Here is a 15,528-nt window from a genome sequence, read left to right on the forward strand (position 1 = left end):
CTCTCCGCGGAGCAGGGCCGGGCACGCCCGGCAGCGCCGCCTCGGAGGCGTTTTGGAAGCTGCTTTGGCGGCCATTTCGCCTCGGATCTCAGCCCCGCTCCCCAGACAGCAGCGGCCGGGCCGCAGCAGGAAACTCCCGGAGCCTGCCAGCTCGCCGCCCGCAATGAGGAGTCCCGGTCGGGGCGGGGCGGGGGGCGCCTGCGCGGTGAGCCGCCCGAAGTTCGGGGCACGTGGGGCGGCCGCGGGAAGTGAGGCGGGAGTGGGGCCAGCGAGTCCCGCGAGTCCCGCAGACTGCCCGGGAGCCCTGTGGTGTTCTGCCGTGTGCTCCTGCTGCACGCCCGCCCTCCGGCCTTCGCCATGGCTCCCGCCGAGATCCTCAGCGGCAAGGTTGTCTCCGGGTACGTACCGGGGCCGCCCGCCCTGCCCGCAGCGCTCGGCCGCGTTCGCTCGGGCGGGAAAGTCTGCGAGCCGCGGGGCTTTCGCCTTCGGGAAGGGATCGCTGTAAGCGGGGGCTGAGGGGTGCCCCGGCGGCTCCCGGGTGTGCTGGCAGCGGGATGGGGCGGTGGGGAGCTTTGCTCTGGCTCTGCGGACAGACACACGCCTTTGGAGAAACCCTGGAGCTTTCTCACTGCGTTGTAGCCAAAGCTCGCTTGTTCCTGGCTGTGAACTGGGAGTTACTAGAAGTACAGTGTTAAAAGTGTTGTGGAGAATGTGAAGTGGTGTCAGTGCCCCCCAGAAACCAGGGGTGCATCTGGTGGGGTCTCTTTGGCAGCCCCAGCCCCGGAGAGCACCTAGTAAACGCTCTGCATCGATGAGATGAGATGAGATGAGATTAAATGAGATTAAATGAGATGAGATGAAAGCCCAGGCAGGTGTGAAGCCACTGGCTGACCTGTGGCTTCTGTGCTTCTAAGCTGGGCTGTTGGGATGCTTCAGGAACAGGAGTTGGGAACATGTGCTTTAGGTGCTCTCTGTTCATCCTGTACAGGCAATGGTTGTTCCCCTTGCAGGCAAAGTATGTTAATTCTCACCTTGGCTAACACATAGCAGAATGTTCACAGGTGTCCTGCCGAAGTTATTTGAAAGATTTGAGGGATTTTGAACAAAACAGTATTCCCATGATTTGCAGCATTTACGTAGCTGGCAAGCCCTGAGTGTAGGTGAGCCTGTGTTGTGTCTTTTAGTTTGCTTGTTTTTCCTGCTGCTATTCTACATACACCTCTGGTAAGAAAGCCAAATAAATTTCCCTTATCCTGGGGAAAATGCAGTGTAATGTTTCTGTTATATTCTGTGGAAACAGGGTTTGGTAGGTTCATTGGGTAGCTCCTATCGATGTAATCAGGGAATTCAGACAGAAAGAGTAAATTTGAAAAGGTATAAAGCAATCATAGCAAAGCAGTTAGTCCTGCTATTAGATATTACTGTGTACCACACAGCTATGTCTAATCAGCAGTGGGGTAGTTTTGAAAAGTAGGCCTAATGTGCCTTGCATCAGAATATCCATGATGAAAGGCTGCTTGCATGTGTTTTACCTGGTAATTTTTGGGCCAGTACCACCTGTGTATTTCAGTCTCTCGGTTTTACATGCTTCATTCCACCTGCTCCTTTGGCAGTGTTGAAGTCAGCACACTCTGCAATGCCAGTGCCTGTTGCTGATGGGTCTTTGTGATTTGCCTGTTGCAGGTTTATTTTCTGTCCTAGAAAGTGACCTTGAAGTGCAGTAGGTCTTGGAAAGGTGCTGGTTGGGGTACAGTGATCATTCACATTAAAACTTCCAGCTTCCTTGGCATGGCATGCTGCATTACTTATTTAATTTTATAGATTCAAGAGTGAAATTTTTTATTTTAGTTTGTTTTCTGTATTATAGTAGAAGCCAGAAACTAGCAGTTCTCAGAGATTAGGACATTCATGATGTGCAAGTACCCACAAAGTGGCATGAGCTTTTAACAGGAGAAAGGTTTGCTTAGCTTCCAGCACATCTCTTAAGGTGTTTGGCTGAAGTCTGTCTTTCAGAGTCATCAAATCTTGGCCTGAAGACACCACAAAATGGAAAAATAATTGCAGTTGTCCAGCTGTCCTTCAGTTCCTTTATTTATGCTGTATTTTTTGTCCAGTATAGCAAAAGCATCATCTGCTCCATGTGGGCCTTAGGTAGTTCTGCCTTTTCTTAGTGGAGTACCTGAAGGAGTCATGAGGAATTGGACTATCCACCCTGGAGACACCTGTCCCTTTCTTCCAGACTCTCTGGAGGAGTGCTGGTCCAAAGGATTCTCACTACCAGAGTTCATCTCCAGGCCAAGAGTCTGGCAGCAGCAGCCAAAGTGATAGGCATGTGGTTTTTCTAGGAATTTTCAACTTAACTGCCTGCTGTAGAAAGGGAATGTCCCTGACTTTACATCAACTGTCACAACCTTTCAGTTACTGTCTTGTAGGGGGTGGATTTTGTTACTTTACCCTTTAATCAACAAAACTGTTTGTTTGTAAGTCAGTCAAATATTGACACGAGGTAAATCAAGCAAGTAGCGTTCCAGCTATGTAATTCAGAATTTCTGCACGTGTTTTAAATCAAAGCTTGTAAGTATTGTGAACCTCCTCCAGCCACCAAGCATCCCTTCGTCAAAATAGATGAAAAAATACCTAATTCAGAGTCATGCCAGCTATTTAAGCGAAAATCAGGTAGATACTGCCATTCTTATTCTTGTGAAACATGTAAAGTGTATAAATACTTTGAGAGAGTCTCCTTACCTCCATAAATAAGGAAAATTTGATGAGGTGATAAAACTAGTTCACACCTTAGAAAGTCTTGGAAGGCTCAGAAGAGGCAGAAAGGAAAATTGACATTTTTAGTGCCTTTGAGTATTACCTGTGAGGATGGAGAATGTGGTTAGGCTGGGCAAGGGAAGGAGAACACAGCAGACACTGTTTTCTGTTTAGGATTTTGATGTTAATGCATCTCTTTCTAAGGCTGCTTCTGTCAGTGCAAACAAGAAGCCTGGACAGTGTGTGAAATATATTAAATATTGGATGGGTTATGCATCAGCCTGAGTTGGCTGGTTACCTCAGGGTGGCTTTCTTCTACATCTCTGAGTGGCTGTTTAGCAATTCAGCTTTAGATTTTACTGCAAGTTAAATTTGCCTCATTGGCAAATGAGTTACAAAAAATGAGTTATTGTATAACAGTACAGTAAACAAATGACTGAGAAGAGGAAGAGAAGCAGTGCTTTAAGTATACATGTATGGAAGGTTGAAGGTAATAAAAGTATTCTCTACCTTTTATTGCTGGTATTCTCTGAAAAAAAAACCACTCAATCTCTGCTTCTGTGTCTAAAATAGATTCTCAGGGCAAAACATGGTAGTGGCTTTTCTTTACAGTTGATGTCCACTGCAGTGAGCTGTGTGTTCAGTCTTTACCATCTGAAAAAGCCCAGGTTTGGAAGCCTCTGGCTTGGCCTGAAGTGGTTGATAGCAGCAGGAGAGGACCAACATATCTGGTCTGGAAGAGTGGCTGATGAGTTGTGATGGCAGGGAAGACTTGGCACCCCTCACAGCCCCCAGGGATGGGCATGTAGTGCTTTGGGTTTAATTAAGTGGTGACCAGGCTCAGCTTATAACTGGAGGTAACAGTGCAGTAAACAACTCCTTAGCATTTTCAGTCTGGGCCTTAAATGTTTTTTTGGAGTTCCTGTTGAAACTCCGTGTAAATCTAGTGGAAAAGTGGAAAAAATTCCCTGATCTATGAGATATCATTTACCAGATCCTACCCACAGTGTTTCAGGCTTGCACTGAAGGGTCCCACTCTGGGTTGGCTAAATTAAAGTGAACTGCCAGTTCCACTGGGTAGCCCCAACTATGAGCAAGAATGTGTTCTGTGTTCAGTGCTGTGCAGACAGAATTTTTTTTAAAAGGGCCCTGCCCTAAGGAATTGATAAGAGAAGAGAAAACATTGTCTGGTAGACAGCAGGGCCACAGATCTGTGCACATCACCAGATTACATGGAAGGGAAAGAGCATGTGGGGACTGCTCTGTCCTCTTTGTGGAATGAATAAAATCTTGATATTATTCCCTGAGAAGGCAAACCATTGTAGGTAGGGCCTAGAGTGTTGTCTGGAGTCCTTGCAGCCCCACAAAGGTGGATTGAGTCCTTACCTTTCTCTCTTGTGTTTCCTCTGATTTCATCATCCACTAATAGGGTATTGTATGCAGTATCCATTTTGGGAAGCAGACCTGGTTAGTGCCACAGATGTTGCAGCATGGGAACATAGTATCATAACTCATGTTTGGGGCAAACTCTTCTAAGTTTGAATGTCTCAGCATTATGTTAAACTCTGTTTTTCTGTTGTCTGCCATCCACATTTGCAAAGTGCCTCAATTGCTGCCTGTCTCTCAGACCCACCTTGGATTTGTTTATAGCCCATCTTGGATTAAAATTCTGGATATGATGAAAAAGCATATGAAAAATCAGAAATGTCTTCATGTATTCATCTGGTCTGAGGAGAGCTCCTGCAAGTATTTGAGCCAACACAACCAAAAAGGTGGTTAAAAAAACATGGGAGTGGGGAAGTGATAGAAAGTAGCAGGCATTTTTCCTAGGAGGTTAATGACAGTGTGCCAGGAGCATGCAGTGGTGGAGCATGAGACAAGTGGATGGGAAACTTGTGAACTGGTTCCAGCTCTGATGTCTAAATGATGTCTTCCCTCAACTGGAGCCATCTGATGTCTTCAGCCATCTGAATTGCCAGCAGTGTTCAGATGGTCTTTCCCAAGGTATTTCCTATCCCATTGCCATTTCATTGAGCCAACCTGTGACTTCCCTCAGGAGAGACTCCTCTGTGCCTCCTTTGGGTACAAGTGAGATGTTCTGTGATTTTCTTCTTTGCAGCCCCTTTGCAGCATTTTAAGATAATGCAGATGTCCTGAGGTAGGACACAGTGCCATGATGGTTTGGAGATGGGAAATCTGGTTTTTCCACATTATGGTGTTGGTCATGGGAACAGCAGGAGGTGAGCAGTGGCAGTGCTGCAGGCTGTGAGGAGGGATGGCTGCAGGGACAGCAGCTCTGACCAGGATGGTGCAGGACCTGGGGAGGATCATCAGCCTCATGCAGCCATTTCTGCAGAGCTGCAGCAAGAGCATCTCTGCAGCATGTTTATGAAACCCTTAGGGAATCTGTGATCCAGGCAGTAAAGCCAAACCCTCCTCCTTGGGGACAGGCATGTCCTGGAGCATCACTGTCTGTGAGGAGGTATTTGCCAGGTCCTCTGTTTGGCAGTATTCACACAGACCCTGTTACTCACAGAAGGGACAGAAACACAGCCTGGTGTCATCTTCAGTTCAGTGCTATGTGTATTCACCAGCTGAACAGTGTGTGCCCATAATCCCACAGGGGAGTGTGGGGTTCTGTCTCACATGTCAGCCATGCTCTCTCTTTACAGCAGAGCTGGAGGAGTTTGGTTCATCCTTTGTTTGAATTTCTGGGAAATTCACTTAGTAAATTTAAATTCAGCTCACTATTGCAGCCTAGAGAAAAAAATGCTAACAAGTTCTTTAATCTTTGGAGCTGGCTGTTGCATTGTATGCTTAGAGCCGTGTGCTGTCCTTAACCTGTGTGAACCCTGGACTTTTGTTTGCTGGGTGAGTTTGTTTGTGGAAGGGCACGTGGGCACAGGAGGGGGCTGAGATTCAGAGAGAAGGCTTTTGGAGAAGCAGCCACAAAGGATTGCAGATTTTTTGTTTGAAGACTTAAAAGAATTTTCATGCTGCTAGTAAAAAAGTGGTGTTGATTTATCAATATGAACTTTTATCTTTGGGAAGGCCTGAGGTCCACAATAGAATTTTGCAGACTGTATAACTAAATAGCTGCTGACTTGACATGATTATTTTGTAATGTTTGTATAAGTCTGTGGAGTTAAAACAAGGATTTCTTCTTTTTTTCTTGAATTTTACCTCAAACCTTTGCTCCTGTGGTTTTTGTGACCACTGGATAGCAGTGGTACCCAACACTAGGTGGCTGTCTAACAAGTGATTTCTTGATTCAAGGCTCCTAAAGCAAATCAGCACTGACAGCACCTCGTTTGTATGTTTGTGTGTGTTACCTTCCTTCTGGAGCTGAAGGGGAAGCGAGCTAGTGCCTAATTACAGAAAATGACAGCAATGTGATGTGTGAATATTTGTGGCTGCTGGGGGTAAAAGTACACCACAGCCCTGCTTCACAGAGGAAATTGGGTGAGCTTGTTTCTCTTCAGCTGAGAAGACAAGAATAAAAGCAATACCTAAACCTAGGGCCATTTCTAGTTGGCTGTCCCTTACAAAGGTTTTGCTGCACCCTAAATTATAATATATTTCCTATTTGTTTACATTTCTTTTTGTTTGCCACAAACCAGTGCTACCATTTCCCTTACTGGAACACCAGAGAAGGTTCTCACAAATAGTTCCCTCAGAGAGCTGCCTGCAGCCCCTGCTCACAGGCCACATTCAGGGGCTTTCTGGTGCTCCTTGAGATTGTTGTGTTGTTGTTACAGGTTATTCATGAGCCAGCTCAGGTGCCTCCTTCAGGGGCATACAGCTGGAGTGTTAGGAGAGGCAGTTGGGGATTTTGCTACCCAGCAGATGAATTTTTGTCACTTAAGCACAAAGAGTTGCTGGGATAAGCTTTGCTATGACACTGTTTTTTGAACTCATTGGCCAGTCTTGCTGTCAAGTCTTCTGCAGAGGTGACAGCCAGAGGAAGCCTCAGAACTACAGTTTCTTAGGTAGGGCTGAAAACTGCTGCTACTGCTGCAGTTTGTTAAGAGACTTTGAACCTTGGCCAGATGCAAACACCTATAAATACTCTGAACCCACTCCTCAGGTGCAGCAGAGCTCTAACCACATGATTCAGGATGCAGCAGGAGAGATGCATGATTTGGGATGTAGCTAGAGGCTGTGACTCCCTCTGAGATGAGACTTAAAACAGCCTTAGGGCTGCTTGTGGCAGGGCCAGCTGCAGCAGTCCCCTGGGATCAGTGCTGCTGGCTTGAGAGAGCTGTGTGCTGCTCCCATTTCCTTCTCTTCCTGCCTCTGGCATTTCTGATTTGGAGCTCATAGTTGCAAGGTAGAGTTGCCTCACTGGTTGTTTTCCTGGAGTTTTCCCTAAATGGCAGGGATCCCAGCCAACCAGCTGGCATCAGATACTTATTCTGTCCCTGTACCTTTGCTGTTCACATTTTTAATGTGCACCAGCAGCTCCTCCTCCAGTCTGGGAAGTCTGGTTCCACTTGGGAAGTAGCAGACCTGGTGATACTGATTTGAGGGTAGATGAGCACAAGGAGACCATCTGTGTTTTAAATAAAAGAGTGTTTGGTGCAGGGTGGATTTGCTGAGTGTGGTGGTTGCACCTTCTCATCTCTGAGAACAGGGGGTGGGACACAGGATGGAGACCACATGGAGGACAGACCTGTGGAGCCTCTTGTGTCCTGTGAGGCTTTTGCTTCTGGATGTCTCTTTCATTTGCAGTGCAGTGTCTCAGCCTCCTTCCAGTATCCTTAAACTTGCCTTTACGGAAAAGTTGACCTGAGCTGTATACCAGGGTTTGGTGACTTTTCCTCATCTCTGTCCACCTCCCATTCTCCTGTCTGCTCTCATGGTGAAGGTTTGGTCTTATTTGGAAGCCCTTGGGCTGGAGGCATTTTCTCATATGTCTGTTGGAGAGCTCAGAAGCAAACTGGGGACAAGAAGGTGGGTGTAGGACTGCAACCACTCCAGCCTGGCTTAGGCCAAGCAGGCAGGAAATAGAAACACATAGTATTGACCAGCTGTGGAAGAGGGGTATCTTTGGGTACCTCCTGCTGCTTTAGTTGTTTCTCAGAGTTTTACTATTGTAGATTCATAATCCTTTGCCAGGACAGCATTTGTGACAGTGTTGACTGGTGCCTCTGGGATTCAGGTAATTTTAGTACAGCATAGGTAGAAAGGGGATTTCTTTTTGAGGAAGGAGTTTGAAATCCCAGGAGTTTCCATGACAAATTTTGAAGTTGTTTTTTACTTTTCTATCCTATGAGAGCATAAAGAGGAGGGTGAAGAAGCACAATGTAGGCTTTAAAAAAAATTATTTTAAAAGTTTGAATGAACCTGGTTCCAAAGTGTCTTAGTGATTTATGAACATCAATCTCATTTTGAGATTGCTGGCACTTTTGTACTTGAGACATAAGTACGTGTTTGCCAGTCTGCCCATCTGTCACCTTTACAGCTTCTGATATCAGAACAACTCCATCACTGTATTAGAATTCAGCTCTGTGATTAACTTCTACCTTGTATTTGTTTTCTTTTTTTCCCCCCCACTCTTCAGACAAGTGAGAGACAGACTAAAACAGCAAGTTGTTGAGATGACCGAGAAATTTCCAGGCTTCAGACCAGGACTTGCCATTTTGCAGGTATTGTTTTCTTTAATGATGACTACAGAAAATATTAATTGCTTTGCAGTGGTAATTGCACAGCTGAAGAGGTTCATCAAAGCTGCCTAGCAGTGGTAGCATTTTACAAGGAACAGGGTTCTCTGTGAGATGGTAACATGGTCCTGTTATGTCTTTTTGCCAAGCATCAGGACCCCAACATTTTTGGGAGCTTTTCAGTCCTTTCTTCAGACCCTGTTGGAGTGTTGTTTGTGAATTGGTGAAATCAAGCTGCTTCCCTATTAAGAAGAAGCAGTGCTTGTAGACTATTCCAAATCTCTGCACTCGAGTGAGCCCTGAAATCTGTCAGCTTTCAGAGATGTGTTTGTACCAGAAATTCTCCAAATGGGATATTTATTAAGTGATTTGGTCTGCTGTTATGTCAAAACACGGAGAGATAAGAGGGGTAGAGGAGGGGAGGGAACCCTAACTAAACTAAAACTAACCTTGGCCAAGATAGCTTTGAGTGCAGGGGATGTAACAAAATCCTGTTGCTGAATTGGATGTCTCTCAGAAGTGTTAAAGTCAACTCAAAAAGGCTTGCAGAGCTAAAAAGCACTTGTCAGTACAGGGGATTGACCTGTGTTTGGCAGAATTTTTTTTCCTTTGCAGCTATAAAAAATGGAAACTCTTTGTGCTTAGGTCAGAAGGTGACCAGCAGTAGCAAGTGCCATGTAACAGGAGGGAACTGTGTGTCCACAAAGGATTGGGGAAATATAAGTGGCTGCTTAGAGAAGTCACTTTTGTCATTATTCAGTGTTCTGGGTTCCTGCAGAGCTTTTGGTGCCTGTCTGTGGATTCCAGTACTAATACCACCATAGCACACAAAGGCCATGCTCCTCTTCGATGCCAGGAGCAAATTTGTGCTTGTGTTTTGGGTTGTTTTTTTCTGGGTTCCGTTTCCATTAGCTTTAAGAAGATTGTCTCTACAGAAAATTTGTCTGCAGATGCTTAGAAAGAAGGAAGGAAGGGACTTTATTGGAAATTTAGTAGTGCTTTGATGAAAGCTGCTGAACTGTTGCCCTTATAAACTGTCTTCAGAAATTGCTGTCTTGTAGCATTATTGGATTGTTTTCATGGTGGGACGATATGCACTCCTGGATTGTCTCAAAGTCCTTAACAACCTGTTTGCTCCTTGGCTGTCTGACACTTCTGTAAGCTGCCAAACAGTCTGGCCTTGGAGTTCATCTCCTAATACTGATATTTGCCCATTTTCTTTAGGTTAGAAGGAGTATTGCCTTTAACAAAACATACTGGATGATGCAAGTGGTCTCCTGAAATGCAGTTGTACTGTAAGCATCCAATACTGCCAAAAACTGCAGGCATTTGTTCCACTTGCTGCTTTCTCTTTGTGCATCACTTTGTCCTTGTTTTGTTTTTTGTTTGGCAGGAAAATTCTCAGTGTTCAAAACAGCAGTGGAAGAAATGTCTCCATCAAAGCACACATTTTCATAAAAAATAGAGATTCCTGGGTATCAAAGAGGCCCGACCTTTCTGAAAGCCTTAATCAGATAATTGAATGTCATCAGCACCTGCTGATCATGTTAATTAGCTAAGGATTTCACTTTCTCAGATCAGATAGCAGGCAATATTTTCTGCTTTGGAGACCACTGTGTTTCTAAGGTTTTTTCAACAGGTGCAAATGGTGTTTGTGCACAAGATCAGACAACTTGTCTTCAGCTGTCTCTTACTTGAAAGAACTTTCCTGTTAGCTCCAGCTGCTTATAGCCTCTATCAGTGTGTTTTACAGTTGTTCAGGAATACCTCTGTCTCCTTGATGTAGATGGAAGGAAGCTGAAGGTTAAGCCCATCTTAGCCTGTGTCTGAGTCTCTGTTCTGTGCTGTGATTCAACTGTCTCTTCATCCTTAGGTTGGCAATCGGGATGATTCGAACCTCTACATTAACATGAAGCTGAAGGCTGCTGCTGAGGTAATGCCTGGACTTTTAGGACTACTTTTTAAAGCCAGGTGGAAGTCAAATAGTTTTGTCTAAGCTTTGCCAGTATTGGAGTAACCAGTGTTGGCCTGAGTTCTCTGTTACAAGGATGCAGTGTAGGTCTGTAACCTGAGAGCCAAGTAGGTCACAGCAGGGTGAGTTGGTGCCACTTTTTGTGTGATCATCACGGATGACATTTGTCTGAAGTGCTCATGTCTCTCCTGACCTGCAGCCTTGTCCTTATCTTCCCCAGACATCTTGTACCTGCAGTTGCCTTGTGCTTGTTGCAGGTAGAACATTACATGCTACAGCAGGGCAGGAACATGAATCCATTTCTCCCTGGGTGATACCTGGCATTTCTGCTGGCATTTTAAGGCAGTGTGCTGTCAAGCAGAGTTGATGTTGTTCATGTCAAAAGGTGAATAGGAGAGTTAAAGGACAGACTGAGTAGGCAAAGCACTAATCTTTCTTTGATGGTATTTCTAAATAATAGGACTTGCAGCCTCGGGAACAGGAGATAGAGCTGGGAAATATGACAGAATGCAGCTGTGATTTAGCTGGATAGAGAGATTAGCCAGATCAATTGGATGTCAATTCAGAAATCAGCTAATTTGTTGTTATTCTCATTTACAGATTGGGATCACTGCCAATCACATAAAACTGCCAAACACAGCAACAGAAGCTGATGTAAGTAATATTGCCAGTGATGAAAAAATACGTAACTTCAGTGTTGAACTCAAGGTATCAATTTATATTTTCCCTGTCATTGTATGAAAAGGACTATTTGCCCATCGATACTAACTCATGAAAAAAGAATTGGAACCTGTTGAGATGTTTTTGGTTTGGGGTTTTTTTTTTTAAGAAAACTAAAACAGTGCAATGGAAAATTTAGAGATTTAAAAGCTATTTTTTTAAAAGTAAAAAATGTGTTTTATACTTTTGGGTGGAAAAACTAAACGTAAAGTGTGTATCTTTTCATCCAGATAGGATTATGTTTTTTGCTTTGCATCAGTCATATTTCAGTTTATCAAAAAGACTTTTTTGGTCTTTGCTGTTTTAGGTGCTCAAGTGCATTGCCTCTTTGAATGCAGACCCAGCTGTTCATGGCTTTATAGTTCAGCTGCCGCTCGACTCCAACAATCCCATCAACACAGAAAAAATAACCAATGCTGTTGCACCTGAGAAGGATGTGGATGGGTAAACTGATTTCACCCCTGGAGAGCATGACAGCTACTCCAGAAAGAAATCTTTGATTTATTTTCTCTTGAACAGTGAGGCTGGGCATCTTACTTGGCCTTTATTCTTTCAAAACACAGCTTAAGTAGCATCAATGCTGGGAAACTCTCTAGAGGGGACCTTGGAGACTGCTTTATTCCTTGTACGCCAAAGGGATGCATGGAACTTATCAGGCAGACAGGTGAGGAGGTTTCCATACATTATTCATGAGTGCAGTAGTCTCCAGTAAGTGTAGAAATTACACACATTGCAAGGCTCTGCTTCACAACTTCTGCTGAGATACCACATTTCATCTCTGCTGCCTTAGACAGTAAAAGAACTAGGTTAAAATGGTCTTTCCTTCCTCCCACCCAACTGCAATTCCTTACCACACGCTACAAGGAAAAATAGCATTCTGAAGTACCAGGGCCAGTCTTAAACTGACCAAAGCCCCAGAGCTGTGTGAGTTAGGGTGAACTAGGCTGCACAGTGACCTCTTTGTTGCTCTCTCCTGTCTCTCTGTGGTGCAGGTGTGCAGGTGGCAGGGAAGAGAGCCGTGGTGATCGGCCGCAGTAAGATCGTGGGTGCTCCCATGCACGACCTGCTGCTCTGGAACAACGCAACAGTCACCACCTGCCATTCCAAGACCTCCACCCTGGCTGAGGAGGTAAGGGCAGGCTGTGGTTATTTGTTCCAGGCCACTGCTGCTCCGTGCATATTGCTGCTCAGTGTGTTGCTGCTCTGAGTCATTAGGTCTGGGGTGCCTTTCATCTCAATTGGTTTCCCAGTCCTGCTCATTGCGTGGTTGTGTAAATACTTCCGCTGGAATGGGATCTTGATTATTTTTGGCACTTAATTAGAGGGGTTTAATTATAACAATAAAATTATTATTTTTGTTTTCTTTGAGCAAGTGCTGAGAATTTAATCATCCCTTCCTAATCTCCATGTAGGGGTAGGCAAAACAGCATATGTTTTTGTTGTTTTGGTATTTTTTTTACCAAAAAGGCCAGGTGGTCTTCTGCTCCAATGGCTGAGAAATGTTAGGCCAAATGATTTCTCCGTTGATTTGTTTTTTTCAGTCGATTTTCTATGACAGGGAGTTGGTACCATTTTCCTCTTCAGCAGTGAGAGTGACAGAAATAGTGTTTTGCTGTGCTGCCACCTACTTGGATTTCGTAGAGCCATCAGCACTGCCAGGCTCTGTAGGCAAGTATTAAAGCTGAAAAGGGAGTAGGAGTGTTTGAATATAACTCTCAAAGTAGATCAGAAACACTGCAGTGCTTCATACCCTTAAGTTGCTGTTCAGTAAGACCATCATTAGGTTGATTAAAAATTGAAGTGCTAATACTTAATGAAATCTTAAAAATTGTTTATCTCCCTTGAAGATTAAAAGGAAAAAATTCCAAGGGATAGCAGCTTCCTAAGCAAACGTGAATGAAGCAGTGCAAGAGCTGACAGAGCTTTAGTTGGAGTCTCTAACACCAGCTTCGTGACTGGATCTGTCAAATTTACTGAGTAGTCCCTGAATGAATATTAGTGCTGAAATACAGTCAGCTTCCCCTGGAGTTGTGTGTTCTGCAGTCCTGGACATGAAAAGCACAAGACAGTGCTGTCACAAGTGAAGTGAGGCTTAGTTCTGTGCAGGGGTTGTTCTTGGCTGCTGTCTGATGAGTGCTGGGTATATTTCTAGCACTGAATGTGCAGGGATATTTGAAGGGAGGAAGAGAAGAATATGCAGAAGCCTTTAATTTTATCTAAATGTAGCCTGTATGATCTACTTGGGAATCATGGAGGAGTTCAGAGGAGGTTGTGAAGTGTTGACTAGCAATAGTTCAGGGTAGGAGTGTGAAAATAGGCCATAATTTCTAGCTGCAGGAATTTGTCCTTGCCAAGGAACTGGCAGCTACCTTTCATGGCTGACAGTGTCCTTCCATGCCTCCAATGGCAATGGGTGAGTAAAGTTTCACTGCAGCTGAAGCTGATCTAAGTTGCTGCAGAAGCAGCTCTGCATTTTTCCAGTGTCATACACGGTTGTTTGTTGTTTTTAAAATTTTTTTATAGGTTGGTAAAGCTGATATCCTGGTGGTTGCAGCTGGTAGAGCTGAAATGGTAAAAGGTGAATGGATCAAGCCTGGTGCAATCGTAATTGACTGTGGAATTAACCATGTGCCAGGTGCGTGGGTAATGTATAACAAGTGGGGATCTGTTTGTTTGTATATAAATGCAGTTGCTACGTTCATGAATAATTTTCTTGGTATGTCTGTTCCACGTGGACTTCTTTCTCTTGTAAGTCTATCTTAAGTAGTGATGGCAACCCCTGACCATGCCAAAGTAAAGAAAACACTGGTCTTAAGTATTCTCCTAAGGCAGAGCAGTGGCAGTTTTGATTCTGCCTTCAAGGAGGCTCGTGATTAATAGAGGAAAGAGGAGGCCTAAGACAGATTTCAACAGAATATCCATTTAATTTGCCCTAACTGCATAGTGAAGTCTTGTCGCTGTTGTCACTTAAGAGCACACGGCTTTGCTGTCATTACTTCGTGGTTGGATCTGATGAAGCTGTTCTCTTTGAATTACAGAAATGACAAGCAGTCTCTTAAAGTACATGTGGATGTGTTGAGTCACAGCATTAACTTCTTAGGCTTGAATGGCTGTTGTCTTGAAACAAAGCTGATTGTGCAAGAGTATTGGTGACAATGGCTCAGGCATAAGAATATAAGAATAAAGTGCTTTAACATAATGGATTTTAGGGTAGAGTTACACTTTGCTGCTCCTTCCTTACAAAGATGGTACAGACAGTCTGGCAATTTCTGTTTTCATCTCATTTAAAATCCAAATTATAGATATTGAATGATATGGAAAATTAGTCACTCTTTCTGTGCTACGCCCACAAGGCTTTTAAAAGGTAGTTTTCATAATTAATCAGTCATTTTGTTGCCATTATTTAACAGAATGTAAAGAAATTTCTGTTCAGTGGTCTTGTTACTCAAAGTTGACATTGGGCTGCATTTAAAAACATTAGTCCTCTGTCTAATTAAAATTAAAAAGTCATCTGTCGTTGTTGCTTGATGTGTTTGTTCCAAGCTACCCAAATTTAGGCCATTTGCCAAAACCCACAGGGTCGCTGCTGATGTGCATGAAGCAGAATGGATTGGAGTCTCCCCAACTGACATGCTGCAAATAAAACCCTCATTGTGTTTCTGATATATGATGGTATGACCTTTTTTCAGGCTTTATGTGAACTGCATCTCTGAGGACACATCCCTGCTCCTTTCCAACTAGCCTGCCTTGAGCAGTGCACTGACATCTGAGCTTCTTGTGCACCCAGCCCAGTCAGTGTCACATGGAATACTCTTAATGGCACTGAGATTTGATAATTGAGACTTGCTAGAGTATCATGGAAATTGTCAGATTTTGAAATGATGGATGGCATAGACTCTCTTTTTTTTTTTTTTTTTTTTTTTTCCTTTCTTCTTGTGGTTTTCTGAAGCTGCTGAATTTTCCTAACTCTTTCTTCCCCTCTGATATGCTGCAAAAAAGTTTTCAGATTAATCTTTAGGGAAATGAGTACCAGAGCTGTGGGCATTGCAGTGCTACAGAAAGAATAGCAGCCAGTTTGCTGGCTTCTCCAGCTAAGTCACTGTACAGATAGACTATTGCTGCTAGTGTGATGGTGCTTTGAATGTGATGGGGAGAGAGAGCACATAAATCTTACCACAGTGCACCCATCTGGGTGCCTCCCAGGTGTAGCTGTGAGTTGCAGCTGGAAGACATGGCAATTTCTGGGTATGCTTTTGCTTTGCTAATCAGGGTACCCTGTCCAGGCACATCACAGTCTGATTTGATATACCAGGACATCAACCTCATGCAGTCTTGCCAAATTGGAGTTTAAAAAAATTATAGCCATGCAGTGCCATACAAATGCAGCTGTTGTGCTTTTGTATGGAGGGTGGC

At 44.1% G+C, this 15,528-nt stretch overlaps 1 protein-coding gene across 1 annotated transcript in view; it reads left to right on the forward strand.

Moving 5' to 3' along the window:
* The first annotated feature begins 225 nt into the window (after window positions 1-225).
* The window catches only part of MTHFD1 (methylenetetrahydrofolate dehydrogenase, cyclohydrolase and formyltetrahydrofolate synthetase 1), a 39,592-nt gene continuing 24,289 nt past the window's right edge, over window positions 226-15,528 (forward strand). Inside the window, exons 1-8 of the mRNA XM_085061155.1 lie at window positions 226-398; window positions 8,324-8,408; window positions 10,297-10,356; window positions 10,996-11,049; window positions 11,423-11,559; window positions 11,679-11,779; window positions 12,108-12,244; window positions 13,639-13,750. Of these exons, the coding sequence (XP_084917281.1) occupies window positions 358-398; window positions 8,324-8,408; window positions 10,297-10,356; window positions 10,996-11,049; window positions 11,423-11,559; window positions 11,679-11,779; window positions 12,108-12,244; window positions 13,639-13,750 (727 nt within the window). The 5' untranslated portion in view covers window positions 226-357. The remainder of the gene's footprint in view (window positions 399-8,323; window positions 8,409-10,296; window positions 10,357-10,995; window positions 11,050-11,422; window positions 11,560-11,678; window positions 11,780-12,107; window positions 12,245-13,638; window positions 13,751-15,528) is intronic.

The sequence above is a fragment of the Lichenostomus cassidix genome, chromosome 5 (assembly GCF_008360975.1).
Source record: "Lichenostomus cassidix isolate B80296 chromosome 5, HeHo_3.0, whole genome shotgun sequence".
NCBI lineage: Eukaryota > Metazoa > Chordata > Aves > Passeriformes > Meliphagidae > Lichenostomus > Lichenostomus cassidix.